At 48.5% G+C, this 23,797-nt stretch overlaps 1 protein-coding gene across 2 annotated transcripts; it reads left to right on the forward strand.

Annotated features, from left to right (window-relative positions):
• Nucleotides 1-3,561: 3,561 nt before the first annotated feature.
• Nucleotides 3,562-23,226, forward strand: znf438 (zinc finger protein 438). Of its 2 annotated transcripts, XM_080490038.1 has the most exons (4): nucleotides 3,562-3,647; nucleotides 14,166-14,382; nucleotides 20,240-21,986; nucleotides 22,179-23,226. In XM_080490038.1, the coding sequence occupies exons 3-4, from the start codon at nucleotides 20,266-20,268 to the stop codon at nucleotides 22,762-22,764; spliced, it is 2,307 nt and encodes a 768-aa protein (XP_080346164.1). In that variant the 5' UTR covers nucleotides 3,562-3,647; nucleotides 14,166-14,382; nucleotides 20,240-20,265; the 3' UTR covers nucleotides 22,765-23,226. The 2 variants fall into 2 exon arrangements, with proteins under 2 accessions (XP_080346164.1, XP_080346163.1); XM_080490037.1 differs by lacking the exon at nucleotides 14,166-14,382.
• The last annotated feature ends 571 nt before the right edge of the window (nucleotides 23,227-23,797 follow it).

Here is a 23,797-nt window from a genome sequence, read left to right on the forward strand (position 1 = left end):
GGACTTCTTGTATCTCTAGAAAAGCTGTGAGTTTAAATCAGTTGACTGTTTGAGCTCTAAGGTTCAAAGGTTAAAGTTTCTTCTGCTCCGTGAATTTCATCTCTAATCCAGACGAGTGAGTTCTGAAGTAATGGAGCCACTCCGAGGTCAAAGCATTTCTTAATTAGGAAAGAAAAATATTTATTGGGTTTTAACAACCTTAATTCAGCAGGAAGCAACAATTAATTAATTGTGTGTGCGTGTGCGCGTGTGTCAAGTGTTTACAGCTGCACTATAAATGTCAGGAGCAGAAAATAAGCGGCTGTTGTATCCCTCTGTGATCTCAGTACCTGAGACGCTGAGCGACTGCTCGTGGCTCAGAGCAAAACTAACGTGAGCTGCAGGAGACCGAGTGTCAGGAAACGTAGTTTCAGGTGCATTTAAGGTCCGTTTGCATGATTTCATGTGAAGAAACGCAAAACGTTAACATGACAACTACATCATTTTATATCATTATACAAAACTATATCATTTTATATCATTAAACATACCTACATCATTTTATGTCGTTATACATTACTACATCATTTTACATAACTACACCATTTTATATCGTTATACATCACTACATCATTTTATAACATTACACATTACATCATTTTATATCGTTATACATCACTTCATCATTTTATAACATTACACATAACTACATTTTATAACATTACACATAACTACATTTTATAACATTATACATAACTACATCATTTTATATCGTTATACCTAACTACATCATTTTCAGAAACTTGTGTAAACGTGAAACTTTTGGAGTAAAATCGATGCTCTTTCAAGTGAAACATCATCGTGTAAACGGAGCCTTACTGGCATATAAACAATGGAGTACGTCACAAACGTGTTCTGTGTCCTGGTTGAGCAGATTAACTCTGATGTAGGGGGGCGATTGGGCCTTTAAAAACTAAAATCTATGATTTTTGGAAAGAAAAATTCGAGTTTCGCTTAAATTTTCCTTTTTTTTTTTCTCAATGCACTTATAAATGACTGCAGACGTCAGATATATTGTCAAAAATGCAACTTCATTGCTGTGATTGTCCTCAAGAGTTAAAATGCATATAAACAATCCCAAAATAAAAAGTAAATGAGGCTCCATCATTCAGTAAACTCAAGCTTTAACCAGGTTTAACAGAAACTACAGAAAACCAGAATGCAACACCAAAAATGACAAAAATAAAAATCATTTTTAGCTGCAAATTCCATGAATCGATTAAATTGATTTGTTTTTGCCAGCCCTGCTCTGACGTGAGGATTTGCTTTGGATCGGAAGTTAAAGATTGAGTCGTGACTTTAAGAGCCAGGAGCCAAATTACAGCCGTAGCGCACCATTTTGTTGCTCGACAGTCTGTGACATCTAACCGTTTCCCGTCTGACAGGACGGCGTCGTATTGTTCATGACCAAACTAATGAGTAACGTTTTTGTGACGGCGCGTTTCCACATGAGGAAACACCGACATGTTCACGTAACCGTGGTTCTCGTAGAGGAAACGCTCTGAACGCCGTCTAAAGCAGCTCCAATGAATGCGCTGCGACTGCACTCTGCAGACGTCGGCCGCCGTGCGTTTGTCCTCGGGTTGATATCCAGCGCCGCCGTTTTGTCGAGGATAAGCAGTTTTGTGTCAGCCGCCCTGCGCGGCTCGCTTGGATCAGCGTGTTCAGAGTGACTTGCTGTGTTTCCTGTTTCCACTTCACACGACACAAAGAGAAGTAAAAAAAAATTTAGAATAAAACGTCCTCCACGTTCCAGCATGGCGTGTCCTCGACTCCCGCTGCTCAATAATTTATCCAGACAACTAGAATGATTATTCTTTGAATATGCACTGAAACCTCCTTCCCAGGCTCCTCTTCTCTCTACGCCCGTGCGTTGCGGCGTGTCGTGGCGAGCACGCCGCTCTTTTCCGCCTGAAACAAAGGGGGTGTCAGGGCGAATTAGCCCCCCCACGACTGAACGGCCAGAGAGCTTAGAGATGCACCACAGGTTCTGCTGAGTCGCACATCAGCCCCCCCACAGCCGCCCTAACAAGGTTGTTGGAAGAGGATAAGGCGTGTTAAATGAATAATTTACACAGAAGAGCGCTCCTTATTTATTTAATACGACTGGATCTGACTGAGTGGGCAGCCGGCGTCCCCGACTGCCGCGACACTGCCGGCTAAACGAAGCTCGCCGGCCTTAATGGAGGGAGAGGCCACGGCGTTTAGGGAGCAGGAGGGACACGGTTGATCGTGTGTGTGTGTGTGTGTGTGTGTGTGTGTGTGTGTGTGTGTGTGTGTGTGTGTGTGTGTGTGTGTGTGTGTGTGTGTGTGTGTGTGTGTGTGTGTGTGCGTGTGCGCGTCTCTGTGTCTGTGTCTGTGTCTGTGTCTGTGTGTGTGTGTGTGTGTGTGTGTGTGTGTGTGTGTGTGTGTGTGTGTGTGTTACACTTGAGTTAAAAGGAAGGTTCATGAACAAAACCATTAACATCATCTGCATATCGCCGTCTGTGTATCTCGGCCTCAGTTTGTTCCGTGTTTTTTCAAACCAAACGGCTAAATGATGACATCACAGGACCTATGAATGGCCTTCGCCAACATCACATTTGTCACCGTGGAAACCAACGGATGACAAGATTATTGATCCAGCACTCCTTCCATCGTTGGTCGTTTAAGTATCTTCATGTTGTCTCAGTGTTCAGGTTAAATGTTCTGTTGGTTCAGTTTCTTTTGTGTTACTCGCGCTTGTCAGAGTGAGCTGGCCTGTGATTGGCTGAGAGTGGAGAAGGGAGGCGGAGCTGGCAGTGTGCCAGTAGACGGCCAACGGTGGCGTTGGCGCTGATCCCAGAATCTAATGATTGATCATCGATGACAAATCCTCCCTGAACCCTTCAGGACATTCTGGTTCATAGTTTAGGTGAAAAATGGTCAAATACAGACAAACAAACCAATAAATAAATAAATAAATACACACGGACAAAAACTGAACCTTCGCCCAAACTTTTGTTGGCGAAGGTACAAACAGCATTTGGTGTACAGTGGGAACCGTTGCCATGGACAACATAACATATTCATAGGAAATTCAGGCTGTTTTAGAGTCGCTCACCTGAAGGTCGGTTCTCTCTTCAGGGCTGTTCACAGTTAAAACGAGGCTCTTCGGTTCTCGGCGGTTGTATATCTGTAATCTACGACTTCGTCAGACTCAGAACTGTGGGAGCCGAAGTTGAGGTAACCGGCTAACTCTGAGTTTAGGTTTTATTGTTGGACAGAAGCTAATGTGGCTAACTAGCCTGTCGGGAGATACGTAACATGTCGCGCTGAATAAAAGACGTGTCTTACAGTTGTACTATTGCAGTTTTGGTTTGGGTAAGTAAAAGATGAAGTACATGATCAGTGTGTTTGATTATTACCTGGAAGTTTTTCCCTGAAGCTAATCGACGCTGTGACAAAGTGTTTTTCTGATTTATTCCTCTGTTCCTGTGTTCCTGTGTTCTCGCTGCTCATTGTTTTTAAACTTAATAAGCTGAAGATGTCGTGTGTCTCTGCAGGGGGAGCGTGGCGAGGGCGGGCTGGGACCGGCGAGCAGGAGACGGAGGGGCGGAGCCACTGAGGAACCAGGATTCATCCCATCGGTAAACAAACCAGCAATCATTCTTTTCATAATGTTCCACCTTCTGAGCCGTCTTCAAAAAGTTGAATGAGAAAATCATTCGGATACATATTTAATGTATATATTGTATGACATATACACAGGATGAATGGAATGGCTTTATTAACGCTCCATTGGCGGGGGGCAGAAAGCGTGACGCTGCTGCTGGCGGCTGTTGAACGTCGAGGTTCACAGGAGACGTGGGAGTGAAGCAGTCGACTTGTTTACTGTCAAACAAAGACGCAATGAGGAAATGTCAGTCGTGTTCCATAATTAAACATCAGACCTGGTTTATTCCAGCTCAAGAGATGGAATCCAGGACGCTCCAACCTCAGGTTATCCCTTAAAACCCCTGAAATCCTCACGCCGACATCTGGATGAGTGTGTGTGTGCTTCTTGTGGACACAGCAGGAGCCACACATCCCATACACTTACTGTGTGTGTGTGTGTGTGTGTGTGTGTGTGTGTGTGTGTGTGTGTGTGTGTGTGTGTGTGTGTGTGTGTGTGTGTGTGTGTGTGTGTGTGTGTGTGTGTGTGTGTGTGTGTGTGTGTGTGTGTGTGTGTGTGTGTGTGTGTGTGTGTGTGTGTGTGTGTGTGTGTGTGTGTGTGTGTGTGTGTGTGTGTGTGTGTGTGTGTGTGTGTGTGTGTGTGTGTGTGTCCCAAGAGAGTGAAATCCCTCCGCTCACACTGACCTCATTATAAAAATAGCTCGTCTATCCAGCCATCACGTTCCCCCTCTCCTCCACACTCTTAGATATACGGTGATCCTGCCCACCTTCCACTCTCCCTCTTATCTCTCCATCAGTGTTTGCTCCAGACTTACGCTGAGATTAAAAGCTTATGCAAGTCGCTGTAACGGCCGGGTCCCCCCCACCCCCACCCCCCCCGCCACCCCTTCGCCCGTCGCCGCCCATGTGACCCCAATCTGTGATGTCTTTTAATCACCAAACATCTCGCAGCAACATTAAAAGACTGCGGTTAAGATCCCATAATCCTTCATCCATCCCTGCAGTGGCAGGACGGTGCACCAGTCCACTGCACCATTTTAACGGACAACCAAACAAATATTCACTGCAGCGGTGGACGTGAGGACCAACCTCTGCCCCCCTCAGGTGTGACACTTTCATTCTGGTGCCTGTCCTCGTGGCCAGGCGGAGGGACGACCGTCCTCATTTTGAATTAATTCAAGTTTTTATTTTGTACAAAAAGAAGAAACAAGTAAAAAAGAAAAACATCAAGATAAATATAGCTAAATAAAAGTGATGTATCATTATTAATATTGTTATTATTATTGTATTGAGTCTGTTAACGATTCAGCGAACCGTTTCCAAATAAATCCCCAGAAACTGCAAAAGAAATGTCCGATCCAAAGAGGAGGGGAGAGGCAGGTACACAGAACTTCCTCTGGAGTATTCTAGTTTCTTCTACACTGCTTCCCTCGTACTAGTATTAATTCCAGCAGTAGAATATATACATGGGAGCCGCTCTGCTTCCAGCGGCTCGAAGCATCACGATGGAGTAACGATGTTCTTCTCCATAGTTTGGGTCGTTTCTAGAATCTCTGTGTCGGCGGTGCTGAAGATGAACCGCCGGTGACGTCAGAACAACTTCAGGTTTTTAAGTCAGGAGGAGAAAAATCTTTGAAATACTTTCTTCTTTCTGCTCCTTTCCCATCATGGGGGCGTTAATTTGAAAATATAAAATGCATTGTTGTACAAAGGGATTTGAGGGCCTCTTTACATCATAATGTGTTGTTGTGTTTCCGTTTCAGAAAAAACATAAAAACGAAGCGTTTTAACTTGAAAGGTCGTGGTGGAAACGAGGCCTGGAGGCAGCGGCAGTGTAGTTTTCATCAGGAGGTTAAAATAGACAGAAACTCTCAAAGGCTTTTTATATTTCAAACTCTGGAAAAAGTCTCCGTGTTTCTGTTCCAATGGACACGAGGACTCTGGCAGAGATCAGCTGATGGAGTAATAAAGTCCTGCGACTCTTCAGGAAGTTCAGGGCCAGATCCCGATCCAGCTTTAAATCCTGGTGGTTCTTCAGAGCTGGACGTGAGGAACGTTCCACTGCATCCAGTCACTAAGTTCTGAGTTGTTCTTTATCTCACTAACTCTTTCCTCCGGGCCTGTTTTCATAAGAAACTCTGCTTTGAATCAGGATGTGTGTTATGTAACTTTTTCATATATGTTAAAACCTTTCAGGGAGAACCTCCACCCGCAACCGCCAGTATGCAAATGTCTTTTATTCTTCAACTTTTACAGCTGTGTGTGTGTGTGTGTGTGTGTGTGTGTGTGTGTGTGTGTGTGTGTGTGTGTGTGTGTGTGTGTGTGTGTGTGTGTGTGTGTGTGTGTGTGTGTGTGTGTGTGTGTGTGTGTGTGTGTGTGTGTGTGTGTGTGTGTGTGTGTGTGTGTGTGTGTGTGTGTGTGTGTGTGTGTGTGTGTGTGTGTGTGTGTGTGCCTGCACCCACAGGAGGATTCAGGTTTCTATATCCGACATTCAGGAATAATTCCAGCAGAATCATTTTCCAAAACACTCAGAAGTATTTCTTCAGCTGCTCTGTTGGTTCTCTCGAAGGTTCTCTTGTTGGGTCTCTCGAAGGTTCTCTTGTTGGTTCTCTCAAATGTTTTCCAATTGGTTCTCTAGAAGGTTCTCGGCATCCAGTTCAATCCAGTTCCACCTCACTCCAGGGCTTTTGCATCGATCCTGGTCACCATGTTTGTCGTCGTCGTCGTTCCGTCTTGACCAAACATTTTACGGAACCAGTCACAAACGTTCGGACCCTGACCGCAGAGCAGAGATCTGTCAGGAGTCGGGGTCTCGACTCGCTGGATGATGTGCTGTGACTCGGGAACATTAAGAACATTCCTCTGCCGATGTGAGAACAGCTCAGTTCTGCTCCATCAGTGTTTGGTAACTTCTGTTCAAACTGAGTTCCAGCAAAGTTCCGACACAACAGGCAGGTTAGTTTTTCCCTTCAGGAATTTAACTCGGTTCTTTTGGAAGCAGGTAGAAGTTTGTTCGAGAAGTTAGTTAGTCCTCGATGTTCTGTGTGGAAACACTGTGTGTGAACAAGTTGGGACACCGAGGGGCCACGTTCCTCCGAGAACTGAACCTGCTGGACTCTGGTGTGTAGACATGAAGGAAACGGGTAGACGTTACTTTTCTAAAGTAAAATTTCTGCTTTTTCTGGTGGAAAGTTCTGAAAAAAAAAACAAATTTGGTCTCAGGTTTTCCCGATAGAAACATGTAGAGATTACTCTGGAAGGTAAGTTCTTCTTAGAACATCTTGACTCTGATTCCCACCAGAGGAACATCAGTCGAGAATGATTCAGAACCAGAGGAACTCCGGTTAATTGGACCCCAGTACTTGTACTACTGACTCTGCTCTACCTTTCTAGATCTATTTACATTTTATCTTGTGTGTGCCTTAGTTTTATTTAATTTTTAATAATATTGTAATATAATGAGCTTTTTTTCTACTATCCTATAAAAGCAGTTGTTTTGGTGTGGAACAGGTACTTAAAGTATTTCCCTGCACATCGTACTGTGTTGTGATGAGTAAAGAACTTTTACCTCAGTGGAAACAAAAGTCCTGAACTCTTAACGTTTCTCTTCAGAACCTGAATTAACTTCAGTTTTCTTTAGTGGAAGTAGAAATGAGGAAACAGCTAGACAGAACTTTTAACATCGTCTCTTGTGGGATGGTATCTTATGACATCACTTCCTGTGTGTGTGTACTGGGGGTGTTCTGAAGGTTGAAATAGTCGTCTGCCACTGGAGTCGCCGACGTATCGGGAGGGACGACGTTCTCATGGCTGCAGCTGATTCTCACATGTCTCATGCTGCTCCTCTGCTGCATTGAAGTTCTGGTTCCGTTTGGACAATCTGGAGTTTCCTCCAATGGGAGCGTGGTCGTTTGCGTTGGGTTCCTCTCACCTGCAGCTGGTTCCCCTTCAGAAGGCCCGCGTCACGCTGCCTCCCATTGACCTGCTTCCAGAAGCTCCGGCTTCACCTCGGCTCCAGAGGCTCTGCTGGGATCATCTGCATATTCTTTTGATCTGGCGCCGGCTCGCTTGTCATTAAGGAAGTTTGCACAACGATCCTTCCTCCACTCGTCGTGGCTGAAGCCTCCACTAGTGCCCTTCACTCCTTCGCAGCCCCTTCAAAGTTCCTTCCTGCCGCCGCCCCGAGTCGGCTTGAAAGCCAAAACCGCTCTCGTCTGTCCTTCGCCGCCACGCTGACGTGTTTGTGTCTGTGTTGTGTTGCCCTTGAGGTGGGTTACCTCCACCTCCTCCCCCCCCACCTCCCCTCCTCCCGTCTCCTCCCCACCTCGCTGTTTATCTGTCTCTGGGCTCGTCACGTCCCTGAACCCGCTCTAATTAGCATCCCACACAACACTGTTTATTTACTCAGGTACCATCAGAAGGGGAGGAGGTGAGAATGAAAGAGAGAGTGAGGAAGAGGAGAGAAAGCCGGGGAGAGGGAAGGAGGGCTGGGAACAGGAAGAGAGGGAGAAATGATTGAGAGTATCAAAGAGCCCTGAGACTCTCTCTCATAGCGGATGCACCAGGTAATGATAGCTGGAAAGACATGATGCAGAAAGTGGAGAAAGTGAGAGACAGAGAAGTTTCCCGCCTCTCCACGCCTCCTCTCTGCTTCCCGCCGTTTCATCTGAGATGCAGAGAGCCTAAAATTAGCGAGCTGGCAGCTTCCTTCCTCTGCTGCCTCCCAGGCCCATTAAAGTTCTGCCGCAGCACCAAGTCTTCATTAAGGTGTTTTCTTAGTGTCCCAGTCCAGCTCAACACGTCGCACTGCTGTCGTCCTCTGCCAGGGCGCCGTCACTGTACTGTCATGGCGGCGCTGCGAGCGTCACTGTACCGTCATGGTGGCGACGTGAGCGTCACTGTACCGTCACAGAGGCGCTGTCAGCATCACTGTACCGTCACGGCGGCGGCGTGAGCGTCACTGTACCGTCACGGCGGCGCTGTGAGCGTCACTGTACCGTCACAGTGGCGCTGTCAGCGTCACTGTACCGTCACGGCGGCGCTGTGAGCGTCACTGTACCATCACGGCGGCGCTGTGAGCGTCACTGTACCGTCACGGGGACGGCGTGAGCGTCACTGTACCGTCATGGCGGCGCTGCACATCTACCAGAGGAGGAGAGTGAAACAAGGCGGTAGACCTTGATAGACCTGGAAAGGTCCTGGACTTTACCGTCATTCATCCTGAGGTCACAGCGTCTGTTTGTCGTTGTTCGTGACGTCTGAGATCTGGACTCCGTTTTATGTGCAACGTCTAGTTTCTTTGTTTTCAATACTACTTGGAAATACTTTATCATTTCAGAGAAACGTTTTGAAGAAAAGACATTTCAAACCAAACCATGCCGGAGCTAACGGGGTGTTTGAAGTGCTCGCTGGCTTTTAATTCCAGATGGAAACTTTTCATTTGACGTGTAAACAGTCGGTCCTGCCCTCAGTCAGAAGTACAATCCTCCTCCAGGGTTCAGGCCGCTGCAGCTTCATCAGCTCCATGAGCTTCATGAGCTTCATGAGCTTCACTGGGAACCCGGTGTTTGGTTCAGACGAGGCGGCAGCCGCTCAGGTAGCCTTGAACTTCAGTCTCATCCAGACTTTTAGAGATCTGTTGAGTTCTGGGTAGCTACACCTGAGCTGCTTATCACCTGCAGTTTCCTCTGTGTGCCTGTTAGCGGTTAGCGTCCTCAGGCCCGCTGACAGGAGGAAGCCGTCCCTTCCTGTGGCGTCTCGGACCTTATTTTAGTCCGGAACACATTTTTATCTGCTTCCGTCTTTGCTCCGTCCGCCACTCCCTTTGTTTAGCATCTCTTATCTTCTCCTCTCCTGTCACACCGGCAGCGTTTCGTCATTCCCCTTCCCCTTCCCCTTCGGCCGCGGCGGCGTGGCAGCGCCTTCCTGACGTCTCTGACGCTGCAGATTTAGAAAACACGATCTGTCACTCAGAGGGTTTTATTGTGGCGGAGCGGCGTGAGGAATCGTACTCCGCCATCACTCGCAGGCTGACTCTTTGGAAGGATTCCCTTGTTCCTGCGTCCGGTTTGAACGCCGTCTTGTCGCCTCATCAGTCCAGCAGCTCTGCCCGTTTCCCTCCAGCAGCAGTCGGCGTTTCCACCATCTTTAGTGCTGTTTGACCTATTCTGAAGGGTCCAAATGTCACAGCAGAGAGAAAGGTCAGGAAAAGGTTTAGTGCTCAGCAAAGTCCTGATGACTAACGCCGGCGCTGCCGCCTGAGGGCTGTTTGGGGGCGGGGGGGGGGGGGGTGACACTCGAGACCTCCAACACACACCTCAACACACTGGGACACACTGCTGTCGCCTCGCTTCACGTCGACGCCACTCACCCCGGAGCCGGCGGCCGCGTCACGCTCGCCGGGTGATTGAAGACGCCGCGGCTTCACGGGGATGACACATGGCCTTGGTGGACACGGGGTCAGAGGTCGCAGGCTGTCGGGGGTTTACAGCATCCTGCCTTCAAAGGGCAGCTCTTGTTTTTCTTTATGGAGGGTCCAGCTGCTCCAGGATATTGATCAACCAGGGAGGATGGCCTCTGTTCAAAGGGACTTTATTCACAAAATCAACCCCGACTTTCTTTCCTGCCAGCAGAAGAATCCAGTCACTCCCATGCTTTTCAGTCAATACACATGTTAAACACACGCTAACGTCATTTTTACACCATTGAGGTGAAAACGCATCGTTTTGATGTTTTCACTTCAGACAATTCCTTTTTACTACAATGTCAGTTTACACTGAAACGGCAGAAACACTGAAAAACATGTAGTTTTCATGTTGGTCCACTAGTTGGCGCTGTGATTAGTTTTAGTTTACTGAAAGCACACACACACACACGCACGCACGCACGCACGCAGCAGAGAACAATGAGCTCTAAACTTTAACACTGGGAGAACACATTCTAGTGGACAGACCATTGTCATTATGGTGACTGTCAAAATAAAAGTACCCATTTGCATTGTTATTACGGTGACTGTCAAAGTAAAAGTACCCATTTGGATTGTTATTACGGTGACTGAAAATAAGAAGACTATGGACTGGGAGTCAATACTCCACGGAGGAAACTTTGTTCTGATTGGCTCTACTGAGCATGTGCAGAACTAGTTACTACCAACGTGGCGACCTGGAGCAGCATGAACACAGAGACGGACTCGCTTCAATATTAATGGCGAGGAAACAGTTTTGTTTGAAGTGAAAGTGAAGGGGACTTTTCTTCTTCAGTCCCTGAGGTGTAAGTGAACGAATGTGTAAATGTCCAGAGTCTGAGTTTATGACGTTCTAAACGAGGAGCAGCAGGTAAGCGCTGGGATTTCTCTATTGATTAATCTGCATCCACATGCAGGCCAGAGCAGCCCCGTCCTAATTGGAATGGATTTCTCCCTCGCATTGATCCGCTCAGGTGACAGTGGATGACATACGGTTGTGTGTGTGTGTGTGTGGGGGGGGGGGGGGGGGGGGGCTGTGAACGGCCCTCTTGTGTTCTCTGCTGCGACACGTTTCCCGCTGGCTGTGCGATGGGAAGGTAAGGGAGCGTGAGGACGCTGTAGGAGTGTGTGTGCTACACTTGGTTCAGCAGAGCTCTGGGATGAAACACGGTACTCTGCAAACACTGATTTCATTTTCCCCATGACCGCCTCCTCCGCACACTCACACACACACACACACACACACACACACACACACACACACTCACACACACACACACACACACACACACACACACACACACACGTGCACACCTTAGGCCGCACGGCAGAGATGAGCAGTTAGCATGCGTGCAGGAAGGAGCAATCGAGCACAGATAACTCCTGAGTTCACTCAGGGGTAAAGAGAACTGGAATGATCTGATTTCCCTCCAGACTGAACAGAACCCTCATTTTATTGTGTTTTAATAAATGTCCCGTAAAGGAGCGAGAATGCTTCTTATCTTTACAGGTGTGTGTGTGTGTGTTTGTGTGTGTTTGTGTGTGTGTGTGTGTGTGTGTGTGTGTGTGTGTGTGTGTGTGTGTGTGTGTGTGTGTGTGTGTGTGTGTGTGTGTGTGTGTGTGTGTGTGTGTGTGTGTGAGAGAAAGATGGCCGCTGGACATGGCTTCTCACAGCCGGCTGGCCCCGACCCCCCGTGATCTGCCCTCTTATCTCACCCAGATCCTGGCCTTTCATCTGGGCTAAAAACCTGGGGGAGCTTGGCCTCCCTCCCTCACACACACACACACAGACAGTTCATTCCAGACCCCCCTCATCTCCGCTCTATCTGTGAGTCCCAGATGAGCGTTGCTCTCACCTACGAGGAAGATAACGCTCCTCCTCCTCCTCCTCCTCCTCCGCTGTCCTCAAAACACTGAAGAGAAAAAGAAGAATCTCTCTTATTGTCTCCTCCTGTTCCTCATGACGATGTGTTTCCAAACTTCACTTTTTAATATAAATAAGTAAAGAAGGGTTGCACCGATACCACACAGAGTTCTCGTACTCGTGAAAGTTCCCCGATACAACCTGGTGAGTATTATGTGATGTCATCGGTCAGCAGGAGGTAGAGAGAGGAGGAGCGACGTCGACAGTTTGGAGATTCTTTAATATTAATGACAACGACTAAAGTAAGACAGCCTGTAAATTCTGTTCTGATGAAATATCAAGAGGAGAAAGAAAGTTGGTTCAACACCAGCAACTTCATCACCAGCAGAGTTTGCTAGTAGTCAGTCGCTCAGTAGTTTAACTGATCAGCACATACCTCTAAGCTGTACTACATGCTACATGCTAAAGAGTTTCAGGCTCACACACCAGCGATGCTACATGCTAAAGAGTTACATGCTGAAGAGTTTCAGGCTCACACACCAGTGATGCTACATGCTACATGCTAAAGAGTTTCAGGCTCACACACCAGCGATGCTACATGCTACATGCTAAAGAGTTTCAGGCTCACACACCAGTGATGCTACATGCTAAAGAGTTTCAGGCTCACACACCAGCGATGCTACATGCTAAAGAGTTTCAGGCTCACACACCAGCGATGCTACATGCTAAAGAGTTTCAGGCTCACACACCAGCGATGCTACATGCTACATGCTAAAGAGTTTCAGGCTCACACACCAGCGATGCTACATGCTAAAGAGTTTCAGGCTCACACACCAGCGATGCTACATGCTAAAGAGTTTCAGGCTCACACACCAGCGATGCTACATGCTAAAGAGTTTCAGGCTCACACACCAGCGATGCTACATGCTAAAGAGTTTCAGGCTCACACACCAGCGATGCTACATGCTACATGCTAAAGAGTTTCAGGCTCACACACCAGCGATGCTACATGCTAAAGAGTTTCAGGCTCACACACCAGCAATGCTACATGCTACATGCTAAAGAGTTTCAGGCTCACACCCCAGTGATGCTACATGCTAAAGAGTTTCAGGCTCACACACCAGTGATGCTACATGCTAAAGAGTTTCAGGCTCACACACCAGCGATGCTACATGCTAAAGAGTTTCAGGCTCACACACCAGTGATGCTACATGCTACATGCTAAAGAGTTTCAGGCTCACACACCAGTGATGCGACATGCTAAAGAGTTTCAGGCTCACACACCCCAGTGATGCTACATGCTAAAGAGTTTCAGGCTCACACACCAGCGATGGTACATGCTAAAGAGTTTCAGGCTTTATGCCATTTAATAAGTACTCATATCGGTACTCGGTATTGGTAATTGGCTAAAGGTTGGTACTCGTCCTGTAAAAGCATGGTATCATTGCGTCACAAGAATAAAATATAGCTGGGATGTCCTCTGGGAGCAGGACTCGTCAGTCTGCACAGTTGTGTTGGCGGACGGCGAGTGAAAGTGGAATCGGAGATGCTGCCCAAACACGGCGCTCTTGCCATATTTTGACATTTCACTTCTCGCTAAATTGCATCAGCGGCTAACAATAGGTGGGTTGTTTGGGCTGGTCGGCCCGTCAGTCTTGGCTTGACCGGCTCCTCATGTGACCCGGGTTCAGCTGAGAGAGGCTTTTTGTGTCGGGCCATTTCATTCCATTCCAGGTGGATGCCTGGCTCGTCCCCGCCGCTGCCGCCCTCCTGCTCAACCCTGACCCGCTTCCAGCATAAACAGCAGATCCTCACCTCTCACCTCTCCAGCTTTACCTGATAATCTCTCTGTGGAAACACACACACACACACACACTCCTCTCGTATTCTCTCCAGAAACCAGGTTTCTGCATCGCCCTAGCCACGACCTCTGACCCCGCTCAGATTAGAGCCTGCCGTTTCGAATGCAGAGGTAGATTGAGTGGTGTGTGCGACCTCCCGGTGTTTTCCCCTCCGCCTGGTTGGTGTCGTTCCAGAGCTCAGGGATGTTTCAGTCACACTGAGTGATGATTAGAAGGAAAATCTTCAGACCCTTCGGCCTTTAATTCAGCAAATAAACCAACGACTCGTATTTACAGAGTGAAAATACCTTTTGTGATTCAATAGGAGTCTCCCTCACCAAACAGTCACCGCCTTGCAGCAGTGTCTCCGTGACCCCTGGAGGTCTACTGGCCGGAGGTTTGTCTACTGGTAGGGTCGCCTGTCCACACAGGTCAAAGGGTCGGGGCCTGACGAAGCGCCATCCAGTGGCTCCAGGTTGGGGGTCGGACAATCCCGGTCCGTGAAGAAGAAAAACAGCAACAGAGGAAATCAACACTACTGGGTGAGTGACCCTCTTTTGACCGGACCAGAACTCTCTGGACCAGACCGGACGAGAGCGGTGGTCATTTGCCTGACGACGTTCATGGAGTCATGAGAGACAGGTTAGCAATCTGTTGTTCCAAAACTCCACTCAGGTCTAACTCAGGTGGATCAGTTTGCTCTGACACCCTGACGATATCCTGACGATACCTTGATGATATCCTGACGATACAGTGACGACACCCTGACGATACCGTGACGACACCCTGATGATATCCTGACGATACCGTGACCACACCGTGACCACACCCTGATGATATCCTGACGATACCGTGACCACACCGTGACGACACCCTGACGACACCCTGACGATACCGTGACGACACCCTGACGATACCGTGACGATACTGTGACGACACCCTGACGATACTGTGACGACACCCTGACGATATCCTGACGATACCGTGACGACACCCTGACGATACCGTGACGACACCCTGATGATATCCTGACGACACCCTGACGATACCGTGACGACACCCTGACGATATCCTGACGATACCGTGACGACACCCTGACGATACCGTGACCACACCGTGACGACACCCTGATGATATCCTGACGATACCGTGACGACACCCTGACGATACCGTGACGACACCCTGACGACATCCTGACGATACCGTGACGATACCGTGACGACACCCTGACGATACCGTGACGATATCCTGACGATATCCTGACGATACCGTGACGACACCCTGACGACACCCTGACGACACCCTGACGATACCGTGACAACACCCTGACGATACCGTGACGACACCCTGATGATATCCTGACGATACCGTGACGACACCCTGATGATACCGTGACGACACCCTGACGATACCGTGACGACACCCTGACGATATCCTGACGATACTGTGACGACACCCTGATGATACCGTGACGACACCCTGACGATACCGTGACGACACCCTGACGATATCCTGACGATACTGTGACGACACCCTGATGATACCGTGACGACACCCTGACGATACCGTGACGACACCCTGATGATATCCTGACGACACCCTGACGATACCGTGACGACACCCTGATGACACCCTGACGATACCGTATGTCTGAGTGTAGCCAGCTCAATTCAGGTGAAAGACTCGATCACGACGCGCCTGCGCCTCGTGGACCTTCGAAGTCTCCTTCTGTGAAGGAATTTATCTTGGCGAGGCTTGAAGTGAAGCTCCGCCTCTGGTTGTTCCATGCATAGTGGAAATTAAAAAGAAAAACCAGAAGTCTGGGGTGTGATTGGTTTGTTCAGAAGTCTTTGGTCAGAATCTTATTCCAGTTGATTTGAGACACGAGCTGAACCGAACACGAGCGAGGAGACAGGAAGTAACTGAGTACTCCACCTGAAACCACACACCTAGAGGTTTTTGTTATTCTGAGAACATCAGAACATTGAGCTCTTCGCTTCTCAGCAGGACATCCACTGTTTCCAAAAGTTTCACTCGCAAATCTCGTGACCTTGTCGACACCGAGTCGGAGATAGAAAAATTTTTTCCTCATAAACTCATGAGACTGAGGCGACGTCTCAAGTGAAAACGCTAAACCTTCGTAGCGTTACAAGTGTCTATTCACTGAAGACGCAGCTTTTTGAGAACAAATCCCACAGTGGAACCTTTTAAAAATGCTCCGCCTCCATGCAAACGGAGGAAAAGACAACTTTTCTGAAACTCTGCTGCTGGTCCTGGTCACCACATTGTTAGTCACTAGTTCTACTGCACATGCTCAGTACAGCCAATCAGAAGAAAGTTTCCTCCCTGGTGTCATGACTCCCAGTCCATATTCTCCTGAGTTTTGTACTTTTATTTTGACAGTCAGCGTAATAACAATCCAACTTGGTGATCAATGTCCATGTTCACCCGTTGTTACAGCGCCAACCCGTTGCCCAACATACTCACTATGTTGTTTTCAGTGTTTTCCGCCGTTGCTCCAGGTACACGAGAAACTCTTCTGAAATGAAAACGATGCAATTATACTTGAAACGTGGTGCAAACGGAGCCTGAACGTACAGACTGAAAGCTTTGGCTTGATTTTGACGTGAACTTTCACACAGAAAACAAACATCTGTGGCTCGTCATCCGGGGCTGATAGTGTTTGTATTGAAGCACGGTGGTGGCATCATCATGAAGACAGAAAAGAGATGAACTTCGTACAGTCATAGAAAAGCTTTTACTGACGCCGCCAGAGACTTTCAGGAGGTCATTGTTTTGTTCTTCTTCACAAACGTCACTAAACATCGTATCATTTAAACCATCTGAGCATTTTGAAGTTTGTGATAATTATGTGGCCTCAGGAAAAGGTTCTCTAATATCCCTTCAATAGGTTTTCATCATTACATAAAATGAAGATGAGAAATAAAACATAACTATTGTAACTTGTTTTCTTCAAATGGATGTGGAGCTAATTTAGAATCTTGTTCCAGATTAAACAAACATGTTTTTGACATTTTGTGGACACGACTGCGCTGGAGGGAGTGAAGCTGACGCCTGCTTTCTCTGAGCGCCGTGTTCCTCCTCTGGTTTGGACAAACAAAGGTTCACCACTCTGCCTCTGGCTTCTGTCCAGTCGCTTCCTTTCTTCTTCCCCAGTTAAAAACCACGTAGGAGCGAGTTTCGCGCCGCGGCTACACGCAGTAAACACACAGCCTGACCGATCCTTGTTCCTCGTGTGGCTGAAGCCCAGAAGGAGACTTGTTGAAAAGTTGTTCTGCTCACTGAGAGGAAGTTCCCCGACCGTGAGTCAAGAGTGTGAACAGGGACACGTCGGCCTGGAAGGCGTCCAGAGAAGAGCCCCAGAGCTTTTTCTAATATTAATATCATCTGTCCTCCATCGGCGAAGCCGCCACTGCGCTCAGTGACTGACGTCGTCACAGACTCACCTGTCGTACCTTCGCCACGGCGGGAAGAGGAGTCGTTGGTTGTCAGGCCTCCAGACATCAAACATCCAGATACAGATCGATTCGACCTCTGCTGCCTTTACAAGCCGCTCTCTAACTCCCAGAATGTCAATCTGACCAATCTGTGACCACAGGAGGTCTGATTCAGACTCTGTCGCCACGACAACGCCGTTTCATGTCACCGCATCGTTTTTGACGTACATTACCTGAAAAAGGACGCTCGTCGCTTTCATGAGGCCAGATGCTGGATTTGTCCTTTTCTCAGTTTTTGGTGTATTTCTGTAGCGGCGTTACGGCGCCACCTATTGGCCTGGCAGATGTGCTACATCTTTTTGGGTAGTTTTCATGGTGCCACGCGGGGACGGGAAACCTTTTAAGAACGACGGAGAGAAAAACGACTCAAAGGTTTACATGCTTTAAGACTCGATTCCAGGCTGGTTTAACATTCTTTCTTTATCGCTCACATCTAACCTGACTCAGTGTGACGTGGTAATAACGACGTGGTAATAACGACGTGGTAATAACGACGTGGCTGCCGAGGCGAAGGCTCTCTGTGTTTCGTGCACTGAACACTGTTACATAAGAGGGCACATTGACAGAGTTGTGCCGTTCACACACCACAACACGTTTGTCTTAGATCCTGTTCACACGACGTTCCCAATGAGTTGTGCACTCACGAGGCTCAGGTTTTAACCAGTGTACAGTCGGTCCAAACCCCTCGTTTCCTCAAATATTCAGTCAGAATAAAGAAGTTGGTCAATGTTTTGTCACCGTTAGTGTGATCTTGAGAAAATACCAGAGGCTCTCGGGACGTTGCTGCTCCAGGGTTCCAGACGGGTTCTGTTAAACAGTTGTTTTTGTGTGGAGTGACTTTGTGCCAGCAGGTGGTCTCTGCTGAATCCTTCAACAAATAGGTTATCGTCTCTCTGGACGATTCCCCAGTTTCCTCTTTCAATCCTAACATCCTAACATCCAGCAGTGCTCTTGTACGTTGTCAGAATAATGGCTGCCTCAGCCCCAGCCTTCCCCTCTGCACCTTCATAAACCCAGAGGAACTCGCATCCTGCGGTTTTATTCCACTCTGTGTTCAGCCAAAGTCACAGTCAAACTGGAATCAACTATCCACACAGAGGAGGAATATCTCCAGCTTTATGGAGTCGTAATGCGGTAGGGGTACTGTATAAATAATCTCCTGCACAGAAACACTTCCAGCTGTTAAACAATATGCCCTCTGCACTTTTTCTTCTGTCTTTGAAAGTGAATCGGTTTTGATTTAGTTGAATATTTTCCTTTTGTCACACCTCCAGACTGTTGCTCTTTGTGCTGATTAGTATTAAAGAGTGAGGTTGGAACTTTGCCCGTCTCCGACGCTGCTATTGAAAGGTCACGGTGTGAAACTCAAACCTCCCAGTCTGTTTACAATTAGTTCCTTTGAAGCGCTGCACTGTAATTTCTCCCTCCTCTTGATATAAAGATGCAGTATTGATAGAAAGCAAGGGAACTTTGCCTTTGTTTTTGCAGCCATACCTGTGGCTTTTGATTGATGGATGGAAAGAGTACGGTGGATTGCGATAATAAAGACTTGTTTAAAACCTCACTCTGAGGTTAGAGTTTCCCCGTCGAGTCGGGCGGCGTTTTGCTTCAACACGGGGGGAAAGGCGAAGCGCCGCCTGGAAAAGCCTCATCCCCACCGGCCGACCATGAAATGTTATTTGTGAACGAGGGATGATGAAGGAAAGCCGGGGCATCCTGGTTGCCCGCGGCCAGGTTGCCGTGTTGGTCACTGGAAGGAGAGACGAGAGCAGAGCGCCTCTTCAGCTCGTAAAGACGCCGCCGCCGGGCAGCTTTCACGCTCCGCTGGCTGATGCTTCCAGGAAGTGAGGGGGGATACAAGGAGCCCCCTGCGGATCCTCAGCCTGCGCCGCGGCTGCACGCCGAGTCGTATCAAAGAGGACGGCCTCCGTTTAGCCTCGGGCGCAGAGTCTGTTCTCCGGGCCCAGAGAGCCATGGCTAATCACACAGCTTGTCACACTTGTGCAAACGCTTGTAATACTGACAATGGCTGTTAGCTCCTCTCCTGCTACGTAATGGAAGTAGAAATAACTCAAGGCTTCTGCCCTGACATCAACATGGAACTTGTATTTGTGTGCAATTATTCATGTTTCCTGTTATAATTGAAACGAGAACTTGAGGTTCAAATATGAGACTTTACAGGCAGTTAAAGGACCCATTGATGCTCGTTTATACGACAACAATTTCTGGTCAAAACGTAACACTTTCGTAGCGTTGCTGCGAGTCACTGAAAAGACAAGAGGTGGAACTTTTCGAAAACACTTGGATGCCATTGTTGTGTTGACGGCCGAAAACAAAACTCTCTTGAAACCCTCGGACTTCGTCCTGAATAGATCTGGAAGACACTGCTGCTAGTGGATAACTATTAGTTCTGCCAAACAGAAGTTTCCTCCGTGATGTCATGACTCCCAGTCCGTATTCTTCTGGACTTGGTACTTTTATTTTCACAGTCACCATAATAATCCAACTTGTGTGTGTGTGTGTGTGTGTGTGTGTGTGTGTGTGTGTGTGTGTGTGTGTGTGTGTGTGTGTGTGTGTGTGTGTGTGTGTGTGTGTGTGTGTGTGTGTGTGTGTGTGTGTGTGTGTGTGTGTGTGTGTGTGTGTGTGTGTGTGTGTGTGTGTGTGTGTGTGTGTGTGTGTGTGTGTGTGTGTGTGTGTGTGTGTGTGCTTTCAGTACTAAAACAAACAGCAGCACTACATAGGTTTCAGTGTTTCAGCCATTGCCATGTAAACATGAAAATTTTCTAAAAACGATGCATTTTCACCTGAAACGTTGTGTGAAAGTTTTGGGATGCTGACTCATCATTTTCTAAGTAGGTGCTTGGTTGTACTTGTGTTTCAGTTGGTGGAGTCGGTCCAGCCCGTCAGATGAAGAGCCTTCAGTTCCGGAGCATTGCCCCCAAGGCCCCGGCTGTGGCGCCCTCCCCCTCCCCCGCGGTCCTGTCCTGCCAGCCTCCGTCTGCTCTCCCTGAGGCCTCCACCGCCTCCACCCCCAAGTCCATCATCGTGCCCACCCAGAACTATGCACTGATGCAGATAGCAGGTCAGGACGGGACGTTCTCCCTGGTGGCCCTGCCCCCCTCCGTCTCCTCCTCCACGCCGCAGCAGCAGACACAGCCCATCCAGAAGAACCTCAAGCTGCCCATTCCCAGATACCAGCCAGTCAGGAGCAAGGGGACCACAGACAAAGTCAAGTCTGCATCGCCAGCAGCAAGGCTGAAAACTGCCTCCACCACACAGACCAAGCCGGGAACCAGTGTTGGGTCTGCAGTCGTGACAAAGAAACTACAGGAAACGAAGCACACAAAGGAAGCCGTAGTACCCAAGGAAGAAACTTCGGAGCAGTTAATCTTCATCGACCCAGCCTCCACGGACATCTCCGTCACCGCTCTGCTGCCAGACAATGCTGTCCTTTATCCGGGTTCTCAGTTGGAGCGAACATCAGACGGCTCTGAACGACCGGCTCCAAGCGCCCTGATACAGAACCTCCAGTACCCCCCAGCCGCCGTCAAAAGCCCCCAGGGCCAATCATCCTCAGAGGAGAGCAAACCGGCGGTGAGGCTGTGCCCGTCCAAGCCGTCTTCAGCACAGAGCAGCATCACGGTCCTGTCCCCGGCCATCTTCAGTAAAGCGGTCCAGATCATCCCTTCCCCGCCCAAAGGAAAGCTTCCCATTCTGCCGTACTCAAAAATGAAGAGCAGCCTCATCCCAGCTGCCAAATCCAGTAACTTTTCCCCAGAGAAGAAAATCACCAGCCCTGTAAATCCTGCTTTATCCAAGACCCGTGACAAAACCAACGCCTTGAGTCACAACCAGGTGCCAAACTCTGCTCTGCAGTCTCCGGCCAAGGCCACACTCACTCCTGTTCTGGGAAACCTCCAGAAACCGCCTGGCAAAAAGAGAGGCAGGAAGAGGAAGACCATCGAGGACATCATAGCGTTTGAAGCAAGGAAGAAGCGGTCCTTGTCGTTCTTTCGAAGAAGGGCTCCTGAGAAACCACCAGCAGTCGTTCCAGGTTCCAAACAAAAGGAAGTGGACATTTCAAAGAAGTACCGCAGCATCAGACCCAAGCCCATGCTCGTTATGGAGACCGTTCCCCAGCTGGTCAGTTTGCCTGCCATGACCCCAGACAGCCAAGACCAGGAGCTCATACTTGGCCACCAGCTCCCGGCCTCCACCGCAACAAAGACCCTGGACTGTTCGTCCCAGTCTGCCCCGGTCACGCTCCACCTGAGAGGCTCCCACTCCAGAGTCTTCATTGGAAGCCGTCCGGTCCACCGCTGTCCCACCTGCAGCCGCTGCTTCCAGTTCAAGCATCACTTGCAGAGCCACATGAACAGTCACACCAAGAGTCGGCCTTACGTCTGCCCCTTCTGTCGCAAAGCGTACGCCCACTCGGGCAGCCTGAGCACGCACACCAAGCTCCACCACTCCGAGGCCCGGCCGCGCCGCGCACTCAGCTGCGAGTTCTGCGAGAAGTCCTTCGGCTACGTGGGCGTGTACTTCAGCCACCTGAGAGAGGTGCACAAGGTGGTGCTGACCGTGGAGCCGTCCGTCAGCCATCATGAAGACGACATCTCCCTGGAGGGGTGAGACCTGCTGTCTGATGACATCATCAATCAATGTGTAGCTGCACGAATCCTGAGACAGGGCCTGTTTCCATGTCAACAATGGATTTGAGTATAGATCAATAGATTTGATTTCTCTGGTTTTCTGTCCCTTGTTATAATTTAATTTGTCTCTTAAAGCTGTAAATAATCTTCATTTCTTCTCCCTGACAGAGGGAACTCACCAGAACCCTCCGATGAACTGGACCGTGAAGACCCGGTCGAGCTGCAGATTAAATGCGGCCGCTGTCAAGCCGTCACTCCCACCTTCGCAGACATGAAGATGCATTTGCTGTACGTCCATGGCGAGGAGGTCCACATTCGCCTGCAGGACAGCCCGGCACCGCGGGGCGGCCGCGAGGCCGAGGACGAGCTGGTGAAGCACGCCGCCCACTACTGGCGGCAGCTGAACGAGCGGCGCAACCTGGTGAAGTGTGGCAGCTGCGATGAGGAGTTCTTCTCCTTCTCCAAGCTGAAGAAGCACATCCTGTCCCACCACCGTGGCAGAGAAGACGGCGGCGTGCAGCCGTCACCGGAGATCGGCGGCGGCGGCCTCAGCGTGCTGGCGGCGGGCGCGGCCTTCAATTGCGTTTTGTGCAGCGCGGTGCTGGACAGCAGGCAGCTGGTGCTGGAGCACTGGAGGAGTCGCCACCACTGCGAACAGCCCGGCCTGCTGTGGGACGCTCTGAGCTCGTACTCCGGCCTGGAGGAAGGGGAAGCAGACGGCGACCTGGACACGCCGGCGCCGAGCCCACACTAGCCTCTGAGGCCTGGACCGGGCCGAACCTCACACGGGGCACCACCTGGGGCTCCTCCTCCACCCGGGGCTCCTCCTCCTCTCACACTCAGTCAGCAGCACAGGGATGGAGAGTCTCTCTGGTGTTTTAGCACAACGTCCATCTTTCACCACGTCTGATCTGAGTAAAAAACCTGAAGCAGTGACGGTGAAAAGTGGTCTTGTGTTCCAACATTGAAGAGAAACTCCTACGAGGTCACAGAATCCACTTTTATAAACAGTATAATTGTTCATGTTATTTTGATTGCACTGTGCGGTTTCTTTTGGTTTGTATTTAATATCCTGTTTGAAATTAGATGATTATTTTTTTCTACTGCTTATTTAAATGTTTTCGATAGTAATTTATAACTGAACTGACACAGACAAGCTGTTGGAGTCATTTCTCCCTTTAATCCGTCGAGCCATGCAGATCATTTGTTTTGTTTTAAAAAAAAAAAAGAAAAAGCATGAAGCCCAAAGCGTCACAATACTTTACGATACGATTCAGTTCTTTATGTTTCGTATCAGGACCTCATCAAGAAATCCAAAACAATTCGTTTTGTTTATTTATTTCATCAACAAAATTGAAGTTTTGAAAATTAGTTGGGATTTTCAAGGAAAGAAATGATTTTATGAAACCATTTTCTATCTGGTTTAATTTCAAGATATAAAAATGTCATTATTTGAACATTTCCAAGCAAGATTCACAGATTTTCAAAAGTTTAATCAAAATGTCGACTTTGTTCTTGAAAGTTTGAACGGTTTCTTGAAATTTCCCTTTTTTCAGTACTTTGATAATTGTTCTGGTTTATTTTTGAAAAGTTCATCTCAAGTTTTGAAAGTTTGACTTTATTCTTATAACTTCAAATTCATTCTAAAAAAAAAGTATTTTATTCTTGAAGTTTATCGTCTTGGACTTCATCTTCAGAGTATTTTAATAATAGCAACTAAGCCCCGTTTACACGACTACATTGCGAGTGAAAACACCTGCTCTTTGTTTTTGCGTCGAACTGTTTTG

The sequence above is a fragment of the Lipophrys pholis genome (genome assembly GCF_963383615.2).
Source record: "Lipophrys pholis genome assembly, chromosome: 20".
NCBI classification, from domain to species: Eukaryota; Metazoa; Chordata; class Actinopteri; order Blenniiformes; family Blenniidae; genus Lipophrys; species Lipophrys pholis.